The 27,029-nt window shown below is 37.8% G+C and overlaps 1 protein-coding gene and 1 long non-coding RNA gene across 4 annotated transcripts in view; one reads left to right on the forward strand and one right to left on the reverse strand.

Moving 5' to 3' along the window:
* Positions 1-5,463, forward strand: part of shha (sonic hedgehog signaling molecule a) — a 32,916-nt gene extending 27,453 nt beyond the window's left edge. The window contains exons 2-3 of the mRNA XM_061922251.1: positions 3,185-3,446; positions 3,871-5,463. Of these exons, the coding sequence (XP_061778235.1) occupies positions 3,185-3,446; positions 3,871-4,544 (936 nt within the window). The 3' untranslated portion in view covers positions 4,545-5,463. The remainder of the gene's footprint in view (positions 1-3,184; positions 3,447-3,870) is intronic.
* LOC133569710 (uncharacterized) overlaps positions 1-24,084 on the reverse strand; it is a 63,818-nt gene extending 39,734 nt beyond the window's left edge. For all 3 annotated transcript variants that reach the window (XR_009809855.1, XR_009809857.1, XR_009809856.1), the window contains exon 1: positions 23,893-24,084. This is a non-coding gene — a long non-coding RNA (uncharacterized LOC133569710). The remainder of the gene's footprint in view (positions 1-23,892) is intronic.
* Positions 24,085-27,029: the final 2,945 nt, after the last annotated feature.

Consider the following 27,029-nt stretch of genomic DNA (forward strand, 5'->3'; position numbering starts at 1 on the left):
TCGGTTCTTGATTCAAATTGATTCTCTTAACATTTGGTGTTACAATTATATAACAACCTTTTCAAAACAAGTTCCAGTACCACTGTTATTTTTACGATACAATCCTGGCGACTGATATGCTAACTTTCTATCGTAAAATCTGCGGTTGTTGTTTTTTACAGTACATTACTGTGAATGGAAAAACACTACCACTGTTAATTTTTTCCGATAAAATTCTGGCAACTGAGCTGCTAGTTTTTTACAATAATTTCTAAAGATGCAAATCCTACAACAACTTGTGGTTCAATTAGGATTCCTGGTGTGATGATTGGATTCAGAATCGGTTCTTGATTCCAATTGATTCTCGTAACATTTGGTGTAACAATTATAATACAACCTTTTCTAAACAAGTTCCAGTACCACTATTATTTTTACGATACAATTCTGGCGACTGATATGCTAACTTCCTACCGTAAAATCTACCGCCGCTGTTTTACAGTACATTACTGTGAATGGAAAAACACTACCACTGTTAATTTTTTCCGATAAAATTCTGGCAACTGAGCTGCTAGTTTTTTAACAATAATTTCTAAAGATGCGAATCTTACAGCAACTCGTGGTTCGATTCCGATTCCTGGTGTGATGATTGGATTCAGAATCGGTTCTTGATTCAAATTGATTCTCTTAACATTTGGTGTTACAATTATACTACAACCTTTTCAAAACAAGTTCCAGTACCACTGTTATTTTTACGATAAAATTCTGGCAACTGATATGCTAACTTCCTACCGTAAAATCTATGGCCGCTGTTTTACAGTACATTACTGTGAATGGAAAAACACTACCACTGTTCATTTTTTCCGATAAAATTCTGGCAACTGAGCTGCTAGTTTTTTACAATAATTTGTAAAGATGCAAATCCTACAACAATTCGATTTTGATTCCTGGTGTGAGGATTTGATTCAGAATCAATTCTTGATTAAAATTGATTCTCTTAACATTTGGTGTTTCAATTATATAACAAACTTTTCAAAACAAGTTCAAGTACCACTGTTATTTTTACGATAAAATTCTGGCAACTGATATGCTAACTTCCTAACGTAAAATGTACGGCCGCTGTTTTACAGTACATTACTGTGAATGGAAAAACACTACCACTGTTAATTTTTTCCGATAAAATTCTGGCAACTGAGCTGCTAGGTTTTAACAATACTTTCTAAAGATGCAAATCTTACAGCAATTCGTGGTTGGATTCCGATTCCTGGTGTGATGATTGGATTCAGAATCGGTTCTTGATTCAAATTGATTCTCTTAACATTTGGTGTTACAATTATATAACAACCTTTTCAAAACAAGTTCCAGTACCACTGTTATTTTTACGATACAATTTGGACAACTGGTATGCTAACTTTCTACCGTAAAGTCTGCAGTTGTTATTTTTACAGTACATTACCATTATTGTGAAAAGGGTACCACTGGTATTTTTTGGTAAAATTCCAGTTACTGAGCTTTCACAGTAAGATCTACAGTCGTTGTGAATGGAAAAACACTTCCACTGTTAATTTTCCCAAAAATTCTGGCGTTTGAGCTGACAGTTTTTCACAATAATTTCTAAAGATGCAAATCTTACAACAACTCGTGGTCTGATTCTGATTCCCAGTGTGATGATTCGATTCAGGATCGGTTCTTGATTCAAATTGATTCCCGTAACATTTGGTGTAACAATTATAGACTGTAAAAACAACAACCGCAGATTTTACGGAAGAAAGTTAGCATGTCAGTTGCCAGAATTGTATCGTAAAAATAACAGTGGTACTGGAACTTGTTTTGAAAAGGTTGTTATATAATTGTAACACCAAATGTTAGGAGAATTTGTTTGAATCAAGAACTGATTCTGAATCGAATCATCACACCAGGAATCGGAATTGAACCATGAGTTGTTCTAAGATTTGCAACATTAGAAATTATTGTAAAAACCTAGCAGCTCAGATGCTAGAATTTTATTGGAAAATTAACAGTGGTAGTGCGTTTCCATTCACAATAACATTACCATTATTGTGAAAACGGTACCACTATTATTTTTGGGTAAAATTCTAGTTACTAAACTGCCAGTTTTTACCTTAAAATCTACGGCCGTGGTTTTCACAGAGAATTACTGTAAATGGAAAAAAGCTATCACTGTTAATTTTACGATAAAATTCTGGCGTCTGAGCTGCCAGTTTTTTTGCGTAATTTCTAAAGACGCAAATCTTACAACAACTCACGATCAGATTCCGATTCCTGGTGTGATGATTCAATTCAGAATCAATTCTTGATTAAAATTGATTCTCTTAACATTTGGTGTTACGATTATATAACAACCTTTTTAAAACAAGTTCCAATACCACTGTTATTTTTACGATACAATTCTGGCATCTGATATGCTAACTTTCTACTGTAAAATCTACAGCCGCTGTTTTACAGTACATTACTGTGAATGGAAAAACACTACCACTGTTAATTTTTTCCGATAAAATTCTGGCAACTGAGCTGCTAGGTTTTAATAATAATTTCTAAAGATGCAAATCCTACAACAATTCGATTTTGATTCCTGGTGTGATGATTCGATTCAGAATCAATGCTTGATTAGAATTGATTCTCTTAACATTTGGTGTTACAATTATAATACAACCTTTTCAAAACAAGTTCCAGTACCACTGTTAATTTTTTCCGATAAAATTCTGGCAACTGAGCTGCTAGATTTTAACAATAATTTCTAAAGATGCAAATCCTACAACAACTCGTGGTTCGATTCCGATTCCATGTGTGATGATTTCTTTCAGAATCGGTTCTTGATTCAAACTGATTCCCGTAACATTTGGTGTAACAATTTCCAAAACCTTTGCAAAGCAGATTTCGGGTTACAATAGTTCTTCAAGAGTAGCAAGTCAGCGTGGAGTTGGCCTAAAATTTTCTTTTTAAAAGGTGGATTCTTAAGCAAAATTGTAAATCTGGGAAATGGATTCTAGAAAATTAGGCATCAGTTTAGGATCGGTTTAAGTAAGAATCGCGATTCGGATGTGAATCCATTTTTTTAGCACCCCTCGTAAATTCTATAGTTGTTTTTTCACGATGCATTCCGGTATAATGGTCAATATTTTGCGGTGTGTAAGTGCAAGATACAAGACTGTCCAGGGTTCCAATGTCCTGTGTCTTGTTTGGACAGAGGTGCAAAGACAAGCTGAACTCTCTGGCCATCTCGGTGATGAACCAGTGGCCCGGGATCAAGCTGCGCGTCACCGAGGGCTGGGACGAGGACGGCCACCACTTCGAGGAGTCCCTCCACTACGAGGGCCGGGCGGTGGACATCACCACGTCGGACCGGGACAAGAGCAAGTACGGCACCTTGTCCAGGCTGGCGGTGGAGGCCGGCTTCGACTGGGTCTACTACGAGTCCAAAGCGCACATTCACTGCTCGGTCAAAGCAGGTAGGACACTTTTTTTTTTTTTTTAAACTTGGACAAGTTTGTTTGCGGCCCTAAACAAAAGAAGTGAATGCATCATGAATGATTCAAGGCGTCATTTGGGGGTTTTAATGCGCTTCATGGCCGAGCATCCTAACAGAAGATTAAAGCCCCCCTTCTTGTGTTGGCGTGATCCTGGTATGTGAGGACGTCCACCAGGCCAACAAGATGGAGGCGTTTAAAGAAGGGAGGGGGGGTTCATTTAAATAACACTAACGGCACCTGAGCAAATAGAACAGCAGACTTTTCATGACAATGGCGGCTTTTCATCCGGAACACGTTTGGGGGTCCCAGGCAGCCAATACGCATCATGCACGGGGGGTCAGCAGGGGGGGACGGGTGAGGTGTTTGTTTTTTTTGTTTATATGAATTTGTTTGTTTTGCACAGAAAACTCTGTGGCGGCCAAGTCCGGGGGCTGCTTCCCGGGGTCCTCCTCAGTCACCCTGCAGGACGGCTCCACCAAGGCGGTCAAGGACCTCCAAGCGGGGGACCGGGTCCTGGCGGCGGACGGCGACGGGAACTTGGTGTTCACGGACTTCATCGCCTTCATCGACCGCGACTCCACCACCAGGAGGCTCTTCTACGTGATCGAGGCCGACGGCGGCCACAGGATCGCGCTGACGGCGGCGCACCTCCTCTTCGTCAGCCCCAACTCCACAGCCGGGGGGAGCGCCCGGGCCGTCTTCGCCAGCCGGGTGCGTCCGGGCCACCGGGTGCTGGTGCCGGACGGCGGGCGTCTGCGGGCCGCCACGGTGTCCCGAGTCTCCACCGTGGAGCGGGTGGGCTCCTTCGCGCCCGTGACTGTGCAGGGGACGCTGGTGGTGGACCGGGTGCTGGCGTCGTGCTACGCCGTGGTACAGGACCACCAGCTGGCGCACCGGGCCCTGGCGCCCCTCCGGCTCGCCCACTGGGTGTCGTCGCTGCTGTGGGGCGCGCAGAGGCGGCCCGGCGCCCAGGAGGACGGCGTGCACTGGTACTCCCAGGTGCTCTACCATGCAGGGACGTGGCTTTTGGACCCCCGGGCCCTCCACCCCTTGGGGGTGTCGTCCCCCTCCAGCTGAAACTTTGTTTCTCTTCAAAGATGGCGCTGCAAAAGATGGTAAAAAAAACTGAAAAAAAAAAAAACGGAAGAAGAGAGCTTGCTGTGGATATTTATTCTCCTCCTCCTCCTCCTTCTTCTTCTTCTATTTCTTCGCCCTTTCCAAGAATGAACGGAGCCTTACGTTTGAATAATTTATTCTCACATGAACTGGCAACATTGTGCATAATCTATTTTTCTATATCTCCAATAGCGACAAAAAAAAGAAGAGAAAAGAAGTAGCTATGTGTTGATATGTGCATACGTACGGTATATACATACAGATTTATGTATAAATATATGTGTGCAGCTGACTCTTATATTTTGGGGAGAACCAAGCCGGCGGGGGTGACATAAATTATATTTTTATACACAGAATTGTAAATTAGATTTTGACAGAAATCACATTTCGTTATTTGAAATAGTGTAAAGATATGAGAATATATTTTAATTTAAATACAGTAGTATTGGCTAAAAGTATTGGAAAAAAAAAATCAACAACAAAAACAAACAAAAAAATTATCTTGTACTGCTATTGAGATGTTTTATTGTATATTTTTTTTTTGGGAGGACTTACAGACAGATATTCTGCCTCGCCTCGACTTTGATTTCTTTTCTACTTGTCTCGTCCCTTTCCGAGAGAAAAGACGGAACAAACTTGAGTGACGGTTCGAAGTAGTCTGGAAATAAATTAACGACTCATGTAAAATGTACTAAAAATGTATTTTTCTCTTGTTTTGTAAGAATAGTTTTGTAGCGACTGACCTGCGGCAGATGCACAGTTTGACTCTATAGGCAGAACAATAACAAGTTATAACTTTCATAACAGGGCCAGGTGTCTAGAGTTTATTATTTATATGTTTACTACGAAAAATGACATAAAGAACATGTTCAAACTTGGACTCGCTATCTTTGTTCTTTGCAAACTAACAAGCCATTGGAAGGAGAGGGGAAACTTTTTTTTTTTTTTTTTTTTTTTAAATGGAGATTTTGCACTTTGAAAAACCTTTTGCCTGCTTGCGAAATGTTGAGAGCCCTTGTCAGATTTAACGAGGTTTGCCCTCTGCAAATAACTTCTATCTGGCAGACAAATTAAACACAAGACTGTTTGTTGGCCCCTCCGCCGAAGTCTCACACTCGGCCCTCGCCATGCCTTTTAAAAAAAAACACCAAAAAAAACGCGTGACGTCATTAAAGTCATCAATCCTTTCCCTTTGGACATATAATGTGAGTTCAGAAGAAAAGCTCGGAACTTAGTTTTTTTTTTTTTTTGGTACCATTTTCCAGGACGCGCTTGCTTGTTACAGTGTGAAAAAAGTGGTGCAACAGCGGCACTGTGCGGACAAATTGTAGTACTGCAGCATGGGAAAGCATATCGGTCAAATTAGATTTGAAATTAGGCAAAACTAAAATTAAACTATCACTAATGTTAAAAACTTCAATAAATAAAATTGACGATTTGTTTTCACAGTAATTGTAAGAATTATTTCACGCTCTTTTCAGATTTTGAAAAATACGCCAAGTCACAGTCCGTCGAGTCCGATCCGTCAGCGCATGCGCAAAACCTCGACTTGAAGGCATTTTTTTCCAAAATAAAAGACATTTTACAATTTATTTTTCAAACAAAAGTTCGCCAAATTGTCTACTGAAATAACCGAAGATCAGACTCTACAACTAAAATTTCTTCCTTCCGTTTTTCGAAAATCTCCAAACATTTCGAATGCGTTTTTATTTTCGTTTTATCTTTTACGACCGAAAGTCGTATTTTAAAAATAAATAAATTTAAACCTTTATTTAGAAATTTCAAAATTTACAAACAAACAGACGAGAAACAACAATCAAAAACAGTACAAAATAAAATAGCGCCAGGGGTTTGTAAATTCAAAGACACTAAAGTAGAATACAAAAACTATATATATATATAAATATATATATATATATATATATACATATATATATATATATATACATATATATATGTATATATATATATATATATATACGTACCTTAAGAATTTTTTGTTAAAATAAAGCCAATAACCTTTTGTCTAAATGCAGCTGAGACAGGCTCCAGCCCCCCCCCCCCCCCTGCCACCCCAAAAGGGACAAGCGGTAGAAAATGGATGGATGGATTTTAACATCAGAGCTATGTTAGCTACATGCTAACGTATTACACTCACATTTTAACATCATAGCTATGTTAGCCACATGCTAACGTATCACACTCACATTTTAACGTCATAGCTATGTTAGCTACATGCTAACGTATTACACTCACATTTTAACATCATAGCTATGTTAGCCACATATATATATATATATATATATATATATATATATATATATATATATATATATATATATATATATATATATATATAATAAACCAAGTACATAGTCATCGTTTTCACAGCTTTTTTTGTTGTTAGGTGAAAAGAGTGTTTTAATATAGAGTTCTAAATCTTTTTAAATTTTCCAAAAGACAGGTCGGGTATTGAGAAACTTAAATTGATGAACATAAAACGTAGCCAATAGAATAATGAGGTTGCAAAGGTAAAATTCCTTTTCAAATTTTTGTTCATAGAGTGTAAAACCAAATATCGTCGAAAGTCGTAGTATGGCAGGAAGTTGCTGTTTGCGCCTCACGGAACAGGAGAAATACACTATAGTTATGTTTTTAGAAAAACAAATAAATAAAATACTGCGATGAGGTGGCGACTTGTCCAGGGTGTACCCTGCCTTCCGCCCGATTGCAGCTGAGATAGGCACCAGCGCCCCCCGCGAACCCAAAGGGAATAAGCGGTAGAAATGAATGGATGGATGAATAAATAAAATAAAATAAAAGTTGTGTTTTTAGTGTTTGCATTATCACAAATTTTCTTTCGATACCGAGTAAAATTTGGGCTGCTATCGGCGATACCGATCCAATACTTTATGCAAATATACCTACTGTGTCTGGTAAAGTTTAAAAAGTTGTGTATTTTAGTTATATCTGTGCAATGACCCTAACAAATAAGCAAGAAAAAAAAAGCAATTTAGGAAAGTTTAGCTACAAACGTTAGCTATCATTAAATGTTTAGCCTAGCGCGGCGATACAGTGGGTTAGCGTAACATAACATTACGGGTGCAAAAACAAACGAATCGCAATTGTTATTCATTCCGATTTATAACTAAAAATTAATATACATCTTCTTCCGCTTATCTGAGGTCGGGTCGTGGGGGCAGCAGCCTAAGCAGGGAAGCCCAGACTTCCCCTCTCCCCAGCCACTTTGTCCAGCTCTTCCCGGGGGATCCAGAGACATAGTCTTCGGGTCTTCCCCGTGGCCTCCTACCGGTCAGACATGCCCTGAACACCTCCCTCGGGAGGCGTTTAGGTGGCATCCTGACCAGATGCCTGAACCACCTCATCTGGCTCCTCTCGATGTGGAGGAGCAGCGGCTTTACTTTGAGCTCCTCCTGGATGGCGGAGCTTCTCACCCTAAGGCGGAGGAAACTCATTTCGGCCGCTTGTACCCGTGATCTTGTCCTTTCGGTCATAACCCAAAGTTCATGACCATAAGTGAGGATGGGAACGTAGATCGACCGGTAAATTGAGAGCTTTGCCTTCCGGCTCAGCTCCTTCTTCATCACAACGGATCGATACAACGTCTGCATTACTGAAGACGCCGCACTGATCCACGATCCACTCTTCCCCCACTTGTGAACAAGACTCCGAGGTACTTGAACTCCTCCACTTGGGGCAGGGTCTCCTCCCCAACCCGGAGATGGCACTCTGCCCTTTCCGGGCGAGAACCATGGACTCAGACTTGGAGGTGCTGAGTCGCTTCACACTCGACTACGAACCGATCCAGTGAGAGCTGAAGATCCTGGCCTGATGAAGCCATCAGGATCACATCATCTGCAAAAAGCAGAGACCTAATCCTGCGTTCACCAAACCGGATCCCCTCAACGCCTTGACTGCGCCTAGAAATTCAGTCCATAACAGTTATGAACAGAATGGGTGACAAAGGGCAGCCTTGGCGGAGTCCAAACCCTCACTGGAAACAGTTCCGACTTACTTATTTTTGTTTTTCTTTGAATTAATTTTTCAAGAATTACCTTTAAAAAATAGGCTTTTTTCAAAGCCATTTCCGCACATATACATAATATGTCAGCAGGAGTGAAGAGCTTTTGTAACCTCTAACCTATTTCGAAAAGGTTTTATTGTCATTTCTATACAACGGACAACTGTGCTGAATCGAGAATGGATTTTGAATCGAATCGCCATCCCAAGTATCGGAATCGAATCGTGTAAAAATGTTCATTGTGAATTCACAGCAAATTAGCAGCTAATACTTGCATTACTTCCACAGTAACATTTACAGACATCCATCCATCCATTTTCCACCGCTTATTCCCTTTCGGGGTCACGGGGGGCGCTGGCGCCTATCTCAGCTACAATCGGGCGGAAGGCAGCGTACACCCTGGACAAGTCGCCACCTCATCGCAGGACCAACACAGATAGACAAACAACATTCACACTCACATTCACACACTAGGGCCAATTTAGTGTTGCCAATCAACCTATCCCCAGGTGCATGTCTTTGGAGGTGGGAGGAAGCCGGAGTACCCGGAGGGAACCCACGCATTCACGGGGAGAACATGCAAACTCCACACAGAAAGTTCCTGAGCCTGGATTTGAACCCAGGACTGCAGGAACTTCGTACAGTGAGGCAGACGCACTAACCCCTCTGCCACCGTGAAACCCCATTTACAGACATTTACCGTAAATGCAGAGTTGAGATTTGATAGTTCATTACAATAAAAGTTACAAGTAAATGCTGTTACTTCACAATTGCCATTTTATTGTTAAATACTACAAACCCCGTTTCCATATCAGTTGGGAAATTGTGTTAGATGTAAATATAAACCCAATACAGTGATTTGAGAATCCTTTTCAACCCATATTCAGTTGAATATGCTACAAAGACAACATAGTTGATGTTCAAACTCATAAACTTTATTTTTTTTTAGCAAATAATAATTAACTTAGAATTTGATGCCAGCAACACGTGACAAAGAAGTTGGGAAAGGTGGCAATAAATACTGATAAAGTTGAGGAATGCTCATCAAACACTTATTTGGAACATCCCACAGGTGTGCAGGCTAATTGGGAACAGGTGGGTGCCATGATTGGGTATAAAAGCAGCTTCCATGAAATGCTAAGTAATTCACAAACAAGGATGGGGCGAGGGTCACCAATTTGTAAGCAAATTGTCGAACAGTTTTAGAACAACATTTCTCAACGAGCTATTGCAAGGAATTTAGGGATTTTGTCATCTACGGGCCGTAAAATCATCAAAAAGTTCAGAGAATCTGGAGAAATCACTGCACGTAAGCGATGATATTACGGACTTTTGATCCCTCAGGCGGTACTGCATCAAAAAACCCAACAGTGTGTAAAGGATATCACCACATGGGCTCAGGAACACTTAATAAAACCACTGTCAGTAACTACAGTTGGTCGCTGCATCTGTAAGTGCAAGTTAAAACTTTACTATGTAAAGCCAAACCGATTTATCAACAATATCTTAAAACGCCGCCGGCTTGGCTGGGCCCGAGCTCACCTAAGATGGACTGATGCAAAGTGGAAAAGTGTTCTGTGGTCTGACGAGTCCATATTTCAAATTATATTTGAAAACAGAGGACGTGGTGTCCTCCAGAACAAAGAGGAAAATAACCATCTGGATTGTTATAGGCGCAAAGTTCAAAAGTCAGCATCTGTGATGGTATGGGGGTGTATTAGTGCCCAAGACATGGGTAACTTACACATCTGTGAAGGAACCATTAATGTTGAAAGGTACATACAGGTTTTGGAACAACATATCCAAGCAACGTTATCATGGACGCCCCTGCTTATTTCAGTAAGACAAGTGTTACAACACCGTGGCTTCGTAAAAAAAAAGAGTGTATGTACTTTCCTGGCCCGCCTGCAGTCCAGAACTGTCTCCCATCTAAAATGTGTGGCGCATTATGAAGCGTAAAATACGACAGCGGAGACCCCGGACTGTTGAACGACTGAAGCTCTACATAAAACAAGAATGGGAAAAACTTCCACTTTCAAAGCTTCAACAATTAGTTTCCTCAGTTCTCAAAACGTTTATTGAGTGTTGTTAAAAGAAAAGGTGATGTAACACAGTGGTGAACATGCCCTTTCCCAACTACTTTGGCACTTGTTGCAGCCATGAAATTCAAAGTTAATTATTATTTGCAACAAAAAAAAAGTTTATGAGTTTGAAGATCAAATATCTTGTCTTTGTAGTGCATTCAACTGAATATGGGTTGAAAAGGATTTGCAAATGATTGTATTCTGTTTATATTTACATCTAACACAATTTCCCAACTCATATGGAAACGGGTTTGTAGAAGTAGGGAATCTTCAGGCACCTCACGATTAGATTCAATTCTAGTTCTCGTTCACTCAGAATTTATTTTCAATTCAACATGATTCTCTGAATAAATGATTTGGTGTATAAATAATAATAAAATTGTCAAACGGATTACAGGTGACAAAAGCTCCTCTTGGCTGCAGACATACAACTTATACGCGCAGTTGGCCTGAAAAACACCTTTTAAAAAAAAACAACAACATTATTTACACAAATCACAGAATGTTAATCAGTTTAATACAAGAAACTAGAGAAGCCCTAAGTCAGGGGTCCCCAAACTACGGCCCGCGGGCCAGATCCGAGGAATAAGCGGTAGAAAATGGATGGATGGATAAACGCACCCTTACTAATTGCTTTTAATAAGAACCCTTCAAAAGACAAATCAGCTTTAATTTACGGTCATTTGTTGGGATTTTACTGTGAAATTACAATAAATTGCTGTGAAATATAAAGATAACACACAACAGTCATGTGTTGGCATGTTACACTGCATTTTGATGACATCATTTTACTGTGAAAATTGTTTTTTTCAGCAGAAAAACCACCTGGTTTTCCACATACCACCGTAGCGACCAACATTCAAATAGTCGCGTGGTAGGTCTAAATATTCATTAAAAACAAGGCAGATATTTTATTCAGCGAGTGTATTTAATGTTTTTAGCCACTGTGACGTTACATACAGTTTGAACAGTAACACTGTGTGTAAATATTTAATGAAGTGATTCTTTGGCATACTTTTGTTTTTTTATTGCAACTGCTTTTTTGAATGTGCTCTGGGTGAGATAGAGCAGAATAACAGTTTTATTTCAATACAATTAATATGTTTGTTACTCTTAAAGCCAGACCTGTGTGTTTATTTCCATACCTTAGGGTTTAATAGATTCCATAACGTTGTCACGTTATGGGATCTGTGAGAATAACAAAATAGTAGAATTTTTTTGAAGACCTAATGAACCTCTTTTGAACACAAGTTGTAATTGTGACATACATTGACATTTTGAAAAATGGTAGCATAAACTAGCCAGCAGGCACAAGACATTAAAACAACGTTAAGAACTTGTTCAATTAGTTGCTGATGTTGAGCATCTCAAACACAACGTTGAAACAACATGCTTTTTGACGACAGTTTAATCAATGTTAGGTTGTGTCGTTGAATTTGACCATTGAATTTTTGGTCATTTTCCAACCAATATTCAACAACACAAATACAACGTTAAAAAAACATGCTTTTTGACGCCTTTTAATCATTGTTAGGTTGGGTACGTTGATTTTATAATTTTCCAACCAATATTCCACAACACAAATACAACATTGAAACAACATACTTTTTGACAACGTTTAAACAATGTTGGGTTTTGACGTAGATTTGACCATTGAGTTTTGGTCGTTTCCCAACCAATATTCTACAACACAAATACAACGTTGAAACAACATGCTTTTTGATGACGTTTAATCAATGTCGGGTTCTGATATTTTACTGGAGAATTTTGGTCATTTCCCGAACCAATTTACAACAACACAAATACAACGTTGAAACAACATGCTTTTTGACAACGTTTAATCAATGTTAGGTTGTGTCATTGAATTTGACCATTAAAATTTTGTAATTTTCCAACCAATATTCTACAACACAAATACAACGTTGAAACAAAATACTTTTTGACGACGTTTAGTCAACGTTAGGTAGTGACGTTGATTTAACCGTAGAATTTTGGTAATTTCACTACAAATTTACCACAACACAAACGCAACCTTGAAACAACATGCTTTTTGACGACTTTTAATCAATGTCGGGTTGTGACGTTGATTTGACCATTGAATTTTGGTCATTTCCCAACCAATATTCCACAACACAAATACAACGTTGAAACAACATACTTTTTGACGACGTTTAGTCAATGTTAGGTTGTGATGTTGATTTAACCGTAGAATTTTGGTAATTTCGCTACAAATTTACCACAACACAAATACAACGTTGAAACAACATGCTTTTTGACGACTTTTAATCAATGTTAGGTTGTGACGTTGATTTGACCATTGAATTTTGGTCATTTCCCAACCAATATTCCACAACACAAATACAACGTTGAAACAACATGCTTTTTGACGACGTTTAATCAATGTTAGGTTGTGATGTTGATTTAACCGTAGAATTTTGGTAATTTCGCTACAAATTTACCACAACACAAATGCAACGTTGAAACAACATGCCTTTTGACGACTTTTAATCAATGTTAAATTCTGACGTTGATTTGACCATTGAATTTTTGGTCATTTTCCAACCAATATTCAACAACACAAACACAACATTGAAACAACATACTTTTTGACGACGTTTAGTCAATATAAGGTTGTGACGTTGATTTAACCGTACAATTTTGGTCATTTCGCTACAAATTTACCACAACACAAACGCAACCTTGAAACAACATGCTTTTTGACGACTTTTAATCAATGTTAAATTCTGACGTTGATTTGACCATTGAATTTTGGTCATTTCCCAACCAATATTCCACAACACAAATACAACGTTGAAAGAACATACTTTTTGACGATGTTTAGTCAATGTTAGGTTGTGACGTTGATTTAACCGTAGAATTTTGGTAATTTCGCTACAAATTTACCACAACACAAATGCAACGTTGAAACAACATGCCTTTTGACAATTTTTAATCAATGTTAGGTTCTGACGTTGATTTGACCATTGAATTTTGGTCATTTCCCAACCAATTTACTGCAACGCAAATGCAACGTTGAAACAACATGCTTTTTGATGACGTTTAATCAATGTCGGGTTGTGACGTTGATTTGACTGTAGAATTTAGGTAATTTCCCAACCAATTTACTACAACACAAATACAACGTTGAAACAACATACTTTTTGACAACGTTTAGTCAATGTTAGGTTGTGACGTTGATTTAACCGTAGAATTTTGGTAATTTCGCTACAAATTTACCACAACACAAACGCAACCTTGAAACAACATGCTTTTTGACGACTTTTAATCAATGTTAGGTTGTGACGTTGATTTGACCATTGAATTTTGGTCATTTCCCAACCAATATTCTACAACACAAATACAACGTTGAAACAACATGCTTTTTGACGACTTTTAATCAATGTTAAGTTCTGACATTGATTTGACAATTGCATTTTGGTCATTTCCCAACCAATATTCTACAACACAAATACAACGTTGAAACAACATGCTTTTTGACGACTTTTAATCAATGTTAAGTTCTGACATTGATTTGACCATTGCATTTTGGTCATTTCCCAACCAATATTCTACAACAGTGGTCCCCAACCTTTTTGTATCCGCAGACCGGTCAACGCTTATTAATAAATTGTCCCGCGGCCCGGCCCTTTTTTTTTACATTTGTCATGAAAAAGGGAGGTTTTTGTGGTTGGTGCATTAATTCTAAGTGTATATTGTGTTTTTTATATTGATTTAATTAAAACAAATTTTTTTTTTTTTTTTTTTTTTAAATAAAAATTTACAAAAAATTGTTCTGCGGCCCGGTACCAGGTGGTTGGGGACCACTGTTCTACAACACAAATACAACGTTGCAACAACATGCTTATTGATGATGCTTAATCAATATCGGGTTCTGACATTTGAGTGGAGAATTTTGGTAATTTCCCGAACCAATTTACAACAACACAAATACAACGTTGAAACAACATGCTTTTTGACAACGTTTAATCAATGTTAGGTTGTGTCATTGAATTTGACCATTGAAATTTTGTAATTTTCCAACCAATATTCTTCAACACAGAACACTGTAACAACTTACTTTTTGACGACGTTTAGTCAATGTTAGGTTGTGACGTTGATTTAACCGTAGAATTTTGGTAATTTCTCTACAAATTTACCACAACACAAATACAACATTGAAACAACATGCTTTTTGACAATTTCTAATCAATGTTAGGTTCTGACGTTGATTTGACCATTGAATTTTGGTCATTTCCCAACCAATATTCAACAACACAAACACAACGTTGAAACAACATACTTTTTGACGACGTTTAGTCAATGTTAGGTTGTGACGTTGATTTAACCGTGGAATTTTGGTAATTTCGCTACAAATTTACCACAACACAAATACAACATTGAAACAACATGCTTTTTGATTACTTTTAATCAATGTTAGGTTGTGACGTTGATTTGACCATTGAATTTTGGTCATTTCCCAACCAATATTCCACAACACAAACACAACGTTGAAACAACATACTTTTTGACGACGTTTATTCAATGTTAGGTTGTGACGTTGATTTAACCGTAGAATTTTGGTAATTTCGCTACAAATTTACCACAACACAAATGCAACGTTGAAACAACATGCCTTTTGACGACTTTTAATCAATGTTAAGTTCTGACGTTGATTTGACAATTGAATTTTGGTCATTTCCCAACCAATATTCTACAACAGTGGTCCCCAACCTTTTTGTATCCGCAGACCGGTCAACGCTTATTAATAAATTGTCCCGCGGCACGGCCCTTTTTTTTTTTTTTTTTTTTGTCATGAAAAAGGGAGGTTTTTGTGGTTGGTGCATTAATTGTAAGTGTATATTGTGTTTTTTATGTTGATTTAATTAAAATTATTTTTTTTTTTTTTTTTAAATAAAAATTAATAAAAAATTGTTCTGCGGCCCGGTACCAGGTGGTTGGGGACCACTGTTCTACAACACAAATACAACGTTGCAACAACATGCTTATTGATGACGTTTAATCAATATCGGGTTCTGACATTTGACTGGAGAATTTTGGTAATTTCCCGAACCAATTTACAACAACACAAATACAACGTTGAAACAACATGCTTTTTGACAACGTTTAATCAATGTTAGGTTGTGTCATTGAATTTGACCATTGAAATTTTGTAATTTTCCAACCAATATTCTTCAACACAGAACACTGTAACAACTTACTTTTTGACGACGTTTAGTCAATGTTAGGTTGTGACGTTGATTTAACCGTAGAATTTTGGTAATTTCGCTACAAATTTACCACAACACAAATACAACATTGAAACAACATGCTTTTTGACAATTTTTAATCAATGTTAGGTTCTGACGTTGATTTGACCTTTGAATTTTGGTCATTTCCCAACCAATTTACTGCAACACAAATACAACGTTGAAACAACATGCTTTTTGACGACGTTTAATCAATGTTGGGTTGTGACGTTGATTTGACTGTAGAATTTAGGTAATTTCCCAACCAATTTACTACAACACAAATACAACGTTGAAACAACATACTTTTTGACAATGTTTAATCAATGTTGGGTTCTGATGTTGATTACACCATTAAATTTTGGTCATTTCCCTGCCAACATTCTACGACACGAATACAGTTGTGATCAAAATGATTCAACCACTACACAATTTTGGTGTTTTAGCAAGTTGGACATTTATTCCGTATTTTGTTTTTAGTCATATCAAATAAAGATGTGTCAAATAGACAAATGCAACTTAAATTGTAACAACGTATTTTACAAAATACCAAAAAAGGACATTTTTCTTAATATGTCATTGACAAAATGATTCAACCCCCTAGTTACATGCATCTTTAGTACTTAGTAGAACACCCTTTGGCAGTAATGACATCCTTCAAAGGTGATACATAACCGGACACAAGCTTCTTGCAACCATCTACAGGTATTTTAGTCCATTCCTCTTGGGCAAAGGCCTCCAGTTCATTCATATTCTTGGGCTTGCGTGCTGCAACTGCCTTCTTCAAGTCCCACCACAGCTTTTCTATAGGATTTAGGTCTGGTGACTGTGAAGGCCACTCCAGAGTCTTCCAGCCCTTCTTCTGCAACCACTCTGATGTTGATTTGGAGGTATGCTTGGGATCCTTGTCCTGTTGGAAGGTCCAACGTCTCCCAAGCCTCAGCTTTGTCACTGACTTCATGACATTTGCAGCTAATATATCCTGGTAGGAAATAGAATTCATAATGCCTTGAACGCGCTGGAGATTCCCGGTACCTGAGGCAGAGAAACAGCCCCACAGCATGATTGACCCCCCACCACGCTTAACAGTAGGCAAGGTGTTCTTCTCTTTGTAAGCTTCATTTTTTTCTCCTCCAGACATAACGTTGATTCATAGGCCCAAAGAGTTCCAGTTTTGTCTCATCACTCCATAGAACAGTTTCCCAAAACCTTTGGGGTTTGTCCAGATGATTTTTGGCATACTGGAGTCTATTTTTCTTGTGCCTAGTAGTCAGAAGTGGGGTGCGCCTGGGAGTTCTGGCATGGAGGCCTTCATCTCGTAGTGCGCGCCTTATTGTCTGGGACGAAACCTGCGTTCCCCCCTCTGCAATGTCCTGTTGTAGTTCCTCAGCTGTTACCCGGGGGTTTTTCACCACTGTCCACACACAGCATCCTCTTTCTACCACGCCCAGGTAGTGTTTCCACTGTGCCTTTAGCTTTAAACTTGCGAATTATGCTCCCAACTGTGTCTCTTGGAATGTGTAGTGTCTTTGCTATTTTCTTATATCCATATCCTTTCTTATGAAGAGAAATGACCTCCTCTCTTGACTTCTTTGACCACTCCCTGGACTTCACCATGTTGCAAATACACCATTGACCATTTATCTACAAGAAGCTGAGCGTCACAGTCTTTTTCAATCAGTTTAATTGTTGCTCTTTATGATTCTAATTAAATCTACAGGTGTTTTCAACACCTGATTGAAAATACCTTAATCAAATTCTGTTCTTAAGAGTTATGATCTTCAAGGGGTTGAATAATTTTGTCAATGAGATATTAAGAGAAATTACACTGTTTGGTATGTTACAAAATATAATGTTGTAATTCAAGTTGCGTTTGTCTATTTAATGCATCTTTATTTGATATGACTATAAACAAAATACGGAATAAATGTCCAACTTACTAAAACACCAAAATTGTGTGGGGGTTGAATAATTTTGATCACAACTGTACAACGTTAAAACAACCTGCGTTTTGTCAACGTTTAATCAATGTTAGGTTTGACGTTGATTTAAGGATTGAATTTTGGTAATTTCCCAAACAAAATTCTCCAACACAAATACAATATTTTATGTTTATTCAACGTCAGGTTGTTCAAAGTCAGTTTTAAAGGACGTATAATCAACGCTGTATCGATGTCTTATGTCTGCTGATTTTTTATTTTATTTTCTGCCATTTTAGCATTATAATTGAGAAAATATTGGAACGAACATGACGCAGTACAGTTAAGCACACGTTGTGAGCATGAGTATCTCGGGATGTGGCAAGTTTTCTGGTAAAATGATTAAAGAGTCTTGGGCCGAGTGAAGGAGGTCACGGCTGAGGCGTTGCAACACGAGCAGGAATTCCTCATCGCTCTCTCAGGTCGCCCACATTGTGTGGCGTTGTTGATATTGCGAGGTGGAAAGTCAGGGAGGGACGCGGCGGCCCATCTCCGCCGCCGCTGTGACCCCGGGGTCCCTGACGGATACAAAAGCGTGCGCGCAGGGCAGCATTCCTCAGAGCAGGTAAACACCGCCTCCTCTAATCCCTCCGGGGGCCCTCTGTCTGCCTGGAGGGCTTCGACAAATGTTGACTTTTGCAAACGCGAAGAGTCTGGCATTCTGCAAAACAAAAAAACTCCTGGTTTCCAAGAGCCGTCTGCAAATGACAGCGTTCTCCTTGCCGGCGTCTTGGTCTTCCCGGCAACGTGGGCTCCTGCGTGGACGCACTTGTTGTGTGCACACACTGACTCACACAAGCCTTGTGACACGTTATCCATCTTCTTGCACACTCAGTCTCAAGACACGCTTTGTGCCAACACTTTGGGGAAGGCCCCCTTTCTGTTCCAACAAGAAAGTCCTCACTTCTTACTTCCGTGAGGTGGCCCAGTACTTTTGCGCTTCTCTTATCTGCTGCTGTGTTATGAAGTGATGATAGGGGCCAGGAGCTAATCAGAGTTGATAGCGAAACTGTTCATGCTTTAAATTCCTTAGATTAACGTAGCCAGGCAACATTTGACACAGGGGTGTCCAAATTGTGGCCCGCGTGCGCCTCCAATCTGGCACCAGGTCAATCAGCAATATGGCCGCAGCGGTGCATTCCTAATATATACAAGCAGCCAGTGATCGAAAAAGCTGCCGTTTTGTCGCCATCTGGTGGCCGACGAAAGTTACTCAAGTACTTAAAAAGACACACATCACAGCTTTGAAAATATGGCCCAATCCAAACAACCTTCCCTAGTCATGGCGCAACAACAAAAAAATCCAACCAGTACAAATATTCGACAAACATGGTCAAACATTACACAACCTGCTCATTGAACTTTGTGGATATTATAAAAGATGTCCAATCAACATAACACTAAAAAACACAAAATTACACCCATTACAAGGTATGATGGGAAATATACAAAAGACTCTCCACACTTAACTATGTTTGGTGCATTTTAGCTTCTTGGGTATTTCTGATTGATTAAAAAACCTTAACGAGGTCGTTAAGGAAGTAAACGAGGTAAGGGTTGAACTTTCACATACTCTTAATATCCAATTATAATAATAATTAATTATATATATATATACAGTATTATTATAATATGTACTCATATATATATATATATATGTATATATATATATGTGTATGTATGTGTGTGTATATATAAAACACACCAACACACATATATATATATATATATATATATATACACATATATATATATATATATATACATACATACATACATACATACACACGTATATATACAGACATACACATATACAGTATATATATATATATATATATATATATATATATAGTATATACACACACATTCTGTATATCAATCAATCAATCAATGTTTACCTATATAGCCCTAAATCACTAGTGTCTCAAAGGGCTGCACAAACCACTACGACATCCTCGGTATATACATATATACCAGGGGTTGGCAACCTTCAGCATACAAAGAGCCATTTGAGCCCATTTCCCCCCCAAATAAAACCCAACTAGAGCCGCAAACTCTGTTCGATTCCTAAAATGACAATAACACCACTTATAGTTTAAATACACGTATGCAATAGAATTTATGAAATCAAACACTTGACAACGATTCACTTTTTTTTTCTGGGTCTAAGCAGATCACCAAATTATTATGAACATTCGAAAAAAAATACACTGGTCCTTCCCCTAATTAATGAATTTGGAAAAAAAATCAAGTCACGCCAATATTCTGAAGGCATACACCTACGTTGTATTTCATTTGACTTAAAAGGGAAAAGAACAACCTGGTCATCAATGAAAGCAAATTAATCTGTCCATGAAGCATTAAGTGTTCCATTTTTATCAGAAATGTTTCGCTTTTTTTTTTGGGTGGCGGGGGGGTGGGGGGGTTTTAGGGGGGTTGACTGCAAAAAACAATACAGTTGCTTGGTAGCAAGAGATGACGCACAGGGGCTGTGACATACATGAATCCCTTAGGGGTGATGGACAACTGGGCAGTGCCAGAGGAGCTGCAGCCTGCCACCGTAGCCCCCACCCCCCCTCCCCCCTCTGTTTTAAGTCTCGAGATGTATGTTGTATTATGTATATGTGCTTTGCTATAGACGTTTTTTCCCCCACTCCAGTTTAGATTGTATTTTTTTACCCATCCCCTCCCAGGGTTGACCTTTTTCCCCCATCTTTTACGGGGCGCCTTGCAGCGACCCATCAGCGTTCCTGTTCTGTAACCCTGTACACTCTTCGTTTGTCTCATCTTGAACGGCTTTGTGCTGAAAAGAAAGTTTCATTGTACATGTGCAATGACAATAAAGACCTACCAACGATCGACAATATATCAAAATGTTTTATTATCATATGATAAGATACCAGAACTCTCCAAAATAACAACTGTTTGATTAAAGGCCTACTGAAACCCACTACTACCGACCACGAAGTCTGATAGTTTATATATCAATAATGAAATATTAACATTGCAACACATGCCAATACGGCCTTTTTAGTTTACTAAACTGCAATTTTAAATTTCCCGGCGAAGTATCCTGTTGAAAACGTTGCGGAATGATGACACGTATGATGACACGTATGAAGACTCGTGACATCACGGATTGTAGCGGACATTTTCTTCCAGCACCGATCCCAGCTATAAGTAAGTCTGCTTTAATCGCATAATTACACAGTATTCTGGACATCTGTGTTGCTGAATCTTTTGCAATTTGTTCAATTAATAATGGAGACGTCAAAGAAGAAAGACGTAGGTGGAAAGCGGTGGATTGCGGCTGCCTTTAGCAACACAAACACAGCCAGTGTTTCTTTGTTTACATTCCCCAAGGTGAAGCTTTACTATGGAACAGAGCGGTCAAGTAAACATGGTTCTCTACCACATGTCAACCGGCAGGTTTCGGTGAGAAAATTGTGGTAATAGGTCGGCTCTTACCGTAGACATGAGCGGAGCTTGCGCCGTTCCTCGAGCAACTGTCAAAGAGGCAGCTGGGACTCTCTTGCCCCCTCCGACCGGGCACCCCTGAACGTGGGATGCTTCCACCGGCCAGACCGGCTGCCTTCGCTTCGCCTCGTCGAGAAACGTGGCTTCCCTCAGAGACACTGGCGATCACCACACCCATGGCCACAACCCTCCTACTTTCAGGTACAACCATATAATCTCACTAAAACACTAGTAACACAATAAGCTGATAAGGGATTTTCCAGAATTATCCTAGTAAATGTGTCTAATAACATCTGAATCCTGAACACTGCCCTCTCTTTTTTTTTTCTTTTTCTAGTCCTTCACTCTCACTTTCCTCATCCACAAATCTTTCATCCTTGCTCAAATTAATGGGGAATTCGTCGCTTTCTCGGTCCGATTTGCTCTTGCTGCTGGTGGCCATGATTGTAAACAATGTTCAGATGTGAGGAGCTCCACAACCCGTGACGTCACGCGCACATCGTCTGCTACTTCCGGTACAGGCAAGGTTATTTTATTAGCGACCAAAAGTTGCGAACTTTATCGTCGATGTTCTCTACTAAACCCTGTCAGCAAAAATATGTCAATATCGCGAAATGATCAAGTATGACACATAGAATGGACCTGCTATCCCCGTTTAAATAAGAAAATCTCATTTCAGTAGGCCTTTGACAATAACTAAATTAAATTTAAGTAATTAAGTAACCATTATTTGTTGACATTTTGTTTCAAAGCCAAAGGGAGCCACGGCGGTGGCATGAAAGAGCCGCATGTGGCTCCAGAGCCGCGGGTAGCAAACCCCGATACTAGGGGGCTACCAATGGCGCTAATTGAAGCAATCACTTCTATCTCTAAATTGATTTAAAGGCCTACTGAAATGAGATGTTCTTATTTAAACGGGGATAGCAGGTCCATTCTATGTGTCATACTTGATCATTTCGCGATATTGACATATTTTTGCTGAAAGGATTTAGTAGAGAACATCGATGATAAAGTTCACAACTGGAGAAAAGCCCTGCCTCTACCAGAAGTCGCAGACGATGACGTCACATGTTGATGGCTCCTCATATATTCACATTGATTTTAATGGGAGCCTTCAACAAAAACAGCTATAAGGACCGAGAAAACGACAATTTCCACATTAATTTGAGCGAGGATGAAATATTTGTGTTTGAGGATATTGATAGCGAGGGACTAGAAAAAAACAAACAAACAAAAAAATAATTTAAAAAGAACGGATTCATATGTTTTTAGAGACATTTACTAGGATAATTCTGGGAAATCCCTAATCTTTCTATTGTGTTGTTAGTGTTTTAGTGAGTTTAACAGTACCTGATAGTCGGAAGTGTACGTCCACGGCCGGGTGTTGACGCGCAGTGTCTCGGGGAAGTCGACGGCAGCTGATATCCGGTAAGTGGCTACTTTTTAACCACAATTTTCTCACCGAAACCTGCTGGTTGACAATTGGTCGGGATCAATGTCCGCTGTGATCCATAGTAAAGTTTCAACTCCTTGAATTTTAAACAAGGAATCACCGTGTGTTTGTGTGGCTGAAGGCTAAAGTTTCCCAACTCTTTTGTTCTACTTTGACTTCTGCAGTAGTAATTGAACAAATTGCAAAAGATTCAGCAACACAGATGTCCAAAATACTGTGTAATTATGCCGTTAAAGCAGACGACTTTTAGCTGTGTGTGTGTGCAGCGCTCATATTCATAACAGCCCGTGACGTCACGCGTACACGTCATCATTACGCGACGTTTTCAAGAAAAAAGTCCCAGGAAGTTTAAAATTGCAATTTAGTAAACTAAAAAGGCCGTATTGGCATGTGTTGCAATGTTAATATTTCATCATTGATATATAAACTATCAGACTGCGTGGTGGGTAGTAGTGGCTTTCAGTAGGCCTTTAAAGGGCCCTATTTGGGGATTGTAATAGAGATCCATCTGGATTCATGAACTTAATTCTAAACATTTCTGCACAAAAAAAGAAATCTTTAACATCAATATTTATGGAACATGTCCACAAAAAATCGAGCTGTCAACACTGAATATTGCATTGTTGCATTTGTTTTCACAGTTTATGAACTTACATTCATATTTTGTTGAAGTATTATTAAATAAATATATTTATAAAGGATTTTTGAATTGTTGCTATCTTTAGAATATTTTAAAAAAATCTCATACCTTCAAATACTCCCATTTGAGAACCACTGTATCGAGCGTGCTACGGTGTTAGCCGTAGAAGCTAACTACGGCAAGAGAGAAGCTAGCTTATACGTCAGTACGAAACGCGTTTGAGTTTGTAATGCACAACAATGCGATAAAAACAATCTGTACTGAGTGTAAAATATGAAGAATAATATTACAGGATGTGTAAAGTATTATTTCATATTTTGTTGGTGCACAACGTAGTAGTATAGGGTAATGTGCTACGTGTTTCATGAACAATATTACAGCGACTTACCTCCGTGGTCACTAGTGTGTTCTGTCAAGCTGGCTGCGGACGTTTACTGTTGACTTAAGTACTTCAATAATTCTGCTTAGTTTGGCTCAAAAGAAAAGGTTGTGAATCCTAATTCGTCCAAAAATAGTCGTCTGTCACCAAGTCTGCCGTGATGACGACACACCTGTTTGTTTGTTTGCGGAAGTAGGAACACGTGGTTGACGCCGGAAGTCGCATGTGCGCTTCTATGGAAACGGATATCAACGCGCCAAAATCTGGTCAATATTGTTTATATTACATGTCTGTTAAAACATCATTTATATACTTGCAGTGTGTATATAAAACATATTACATATTGTTATGAAGGTGTCTCTTACTTCATATATATCCATCCATCCATTTCCTACCGCTTATTCCCTTCTGGGGTCGCGGGGGGCACTGGTGCCTATCTCAGCTACAATCGGGCGTAAGGCGGGGTACACCCTGGACAAGTCGCTACCTCATTATATATATGCAGTGTGTATATTGTACATATTACATATTGTTATGAAGGTGTCTGTTACTACATTGTATATATATATACATATATATAGGTATATATACTTGCAGTGTGTATATAAAACATAATACATATTGTTATGAAGGTGTCTGTTACTACATTATATATAAACTTGCAGTGTGTATATAAAACATATTATTATTATGAAGGTGATTGTTACTACATTATATATATATATATATATATATATATATATATATATATATATATAATATAATATATATATATATATATACTTGCAGTGTGTATATACTACATATTATTGTTATGAAGGTGTCTGTTACTACATTATATATATACTCGCAGTGTGTATATTGTACATATTACATATTGATATGAAGGTGTCTGTTACTACACTCTCTCTCTCTCTCTCTATATATATATATATATTTTTTTTTTTTGCAGTGTGTTTATTGTACATATTACATGTTGTTATGAAGGTGTCTGTTACTACATTATATATATACTTGCAGTGTGTATATTGTACATATTACATATTGATATGACGGTGTCTGTTACTACACTATATATTATATATATGTATATATATATATATATATATATATATATATATATTTGCAGTGTGTATATTGAATATATTCCATATTGTTATGAAGGTGTCTGTTACTACATTATATATAAACTTGAAGTGTGTATATAAAATATATTATTATTATGAAGGTGTTTGTTACTACATTATATATATACTTCCAGTGTGTATATAGACATACTATTGTTATGAAGGTGTCTGTTACTACATTGTCTACATATACTCGCAGTGTGTATATTGTACATATTACATATTGTTATAAAAGTGTCTGTTCCTACACTATATGTATATATATTTATATATATATATATATATATATATATATATATATATACTTGCAGTGTGTATATAAAACATAATACATATTGTTATGGATGGTGTCTGTTACTACATTATATATATATATATATATATATATATATATATATGCAGTGTGTATATTGTACATATTGTTATGAAAGTGTCTGTTCCTACACTATATATATATATATATAATTGCAGTGCGTATATAAAGCATAATACATAGTTATGAAGGTGTCTCTTACTACATTATATATATATACATATATATATATGTATATATATATATATACTTGCAGTGTGTATATTGCACATATTCCATATTGTTATGAAGGTGTCTGTTACTACATTATATATAAACTTAGTGTGTATATAAAACATATTATTATGAAGGTGTCTCTTACTACATTATATATATATATATATATATATATATATACTTGCAGTGTGTATATTGCACATATTCCATATTGTTATGAAGGTGTCTGTTACTACATTATATATAAACTTAGTGTGTATATAAAACATATTATTATGAAGGTGTTTGTTACTACATTACATATATATTTGCAGTGTATATATTGTACATATTACATATTGTTATGAAGGTGTCTGTAACTACATTAAATATAGACTTGCAGTGTGTATATAAAACGTTGAGGGTTTTGAAGTTGTTTTAGAGGGCTTTGAAGGCTACAACTACATCTTTCACGCAGTTTTTATCATCTTTAAAATCGGGAAAAAAAAGACGTGTTCTTGTCTCTCATAATGATTGTGAACGACGGTGAAAAAAATTTAAAAAGTGAAGTTCCACTTCAAATCGCACTTACCAAAAATATTAATATATGTGATCAATTTTGCTATTGCCCGATCTCACTCATGGATTTTCCTCCCTATTAAGTGAAGATACAAATTTATTTATTTGTTTCCAGATTAAAAAAAAACCCCATTGTTAATAATTTTTGCAAAAAGGTTGCAAGTTAGGTTTCTGTGTGTAACAGCAGCTGTCACCATGGAGACACTCATGTCCCTAAGATGTTTTTATCATCCCTCCCCAAAAAAGGACATGTGTTTTTGTCTCTCATGATTGTCAACGATAGGCAAAATTCCCCAAAAGCTCCCCTTTAAGTACATTTATGAAAGAAAAATTCCGTTAGTAGATACATTTTTGGTTCCTCTATTTGTTTATTCTTTTTAAAATATATTTTGAACACTATTTACGAGTATAAGTGTACGCATCCCAACTGAGGTTGTAATTGCTGCCGAAGGGTGTGGATACTTATGTACATGTCATTTTTTAAGTTATTTTTAATAAATAAAAAAATACTAATTAAAATGTTTAAGTCACGTTGCCATTATGGGGTATTGTCTGTAGAATTTTGAGGACAGAAATGAATTAATTCTATTTTGGAATAAGGCTGCAACATAACACAATGTACGGTAGCACTTTAAACCGAATCAATTTAAAACTTGGGGTAACGAATCTCAATTTTACACATTTTCGTAATAAGTCACCTGGTAATAAATAATAATAAAACATGCGGGGGGAAAGGATACAAAAGCCCCTCTTGGCTGCTGAGGTATGAACGCACCTAGACAGCTCAGAGATGGCAAAACAAAAAGAAAGAAAAAAAAGTGCACTTTTAAATTAAACATTTTGAATCGATTCAGAATCGAATGGTGATATGGATGTCAATCAATCTTTTTTCACACCCGTATTGACTATAAAAACACAATAAGACCTGAAAG

The sequence above is a fragment of the Nerophis ophidion genome, linkage group LG15 (assembly GCF_033978795.1).
Source record: "Nerophis ophidion isolate RoL-2023_Sa linkage group LG15, RoL_Noph_v1.0, whole genome shotgun sequence".
NCBI lineage: Eukaryota > Metazoa > Chordata > Actinopteri > Syngnathiformes > Syngnathidae > Nerophis > Nerophis ophidion.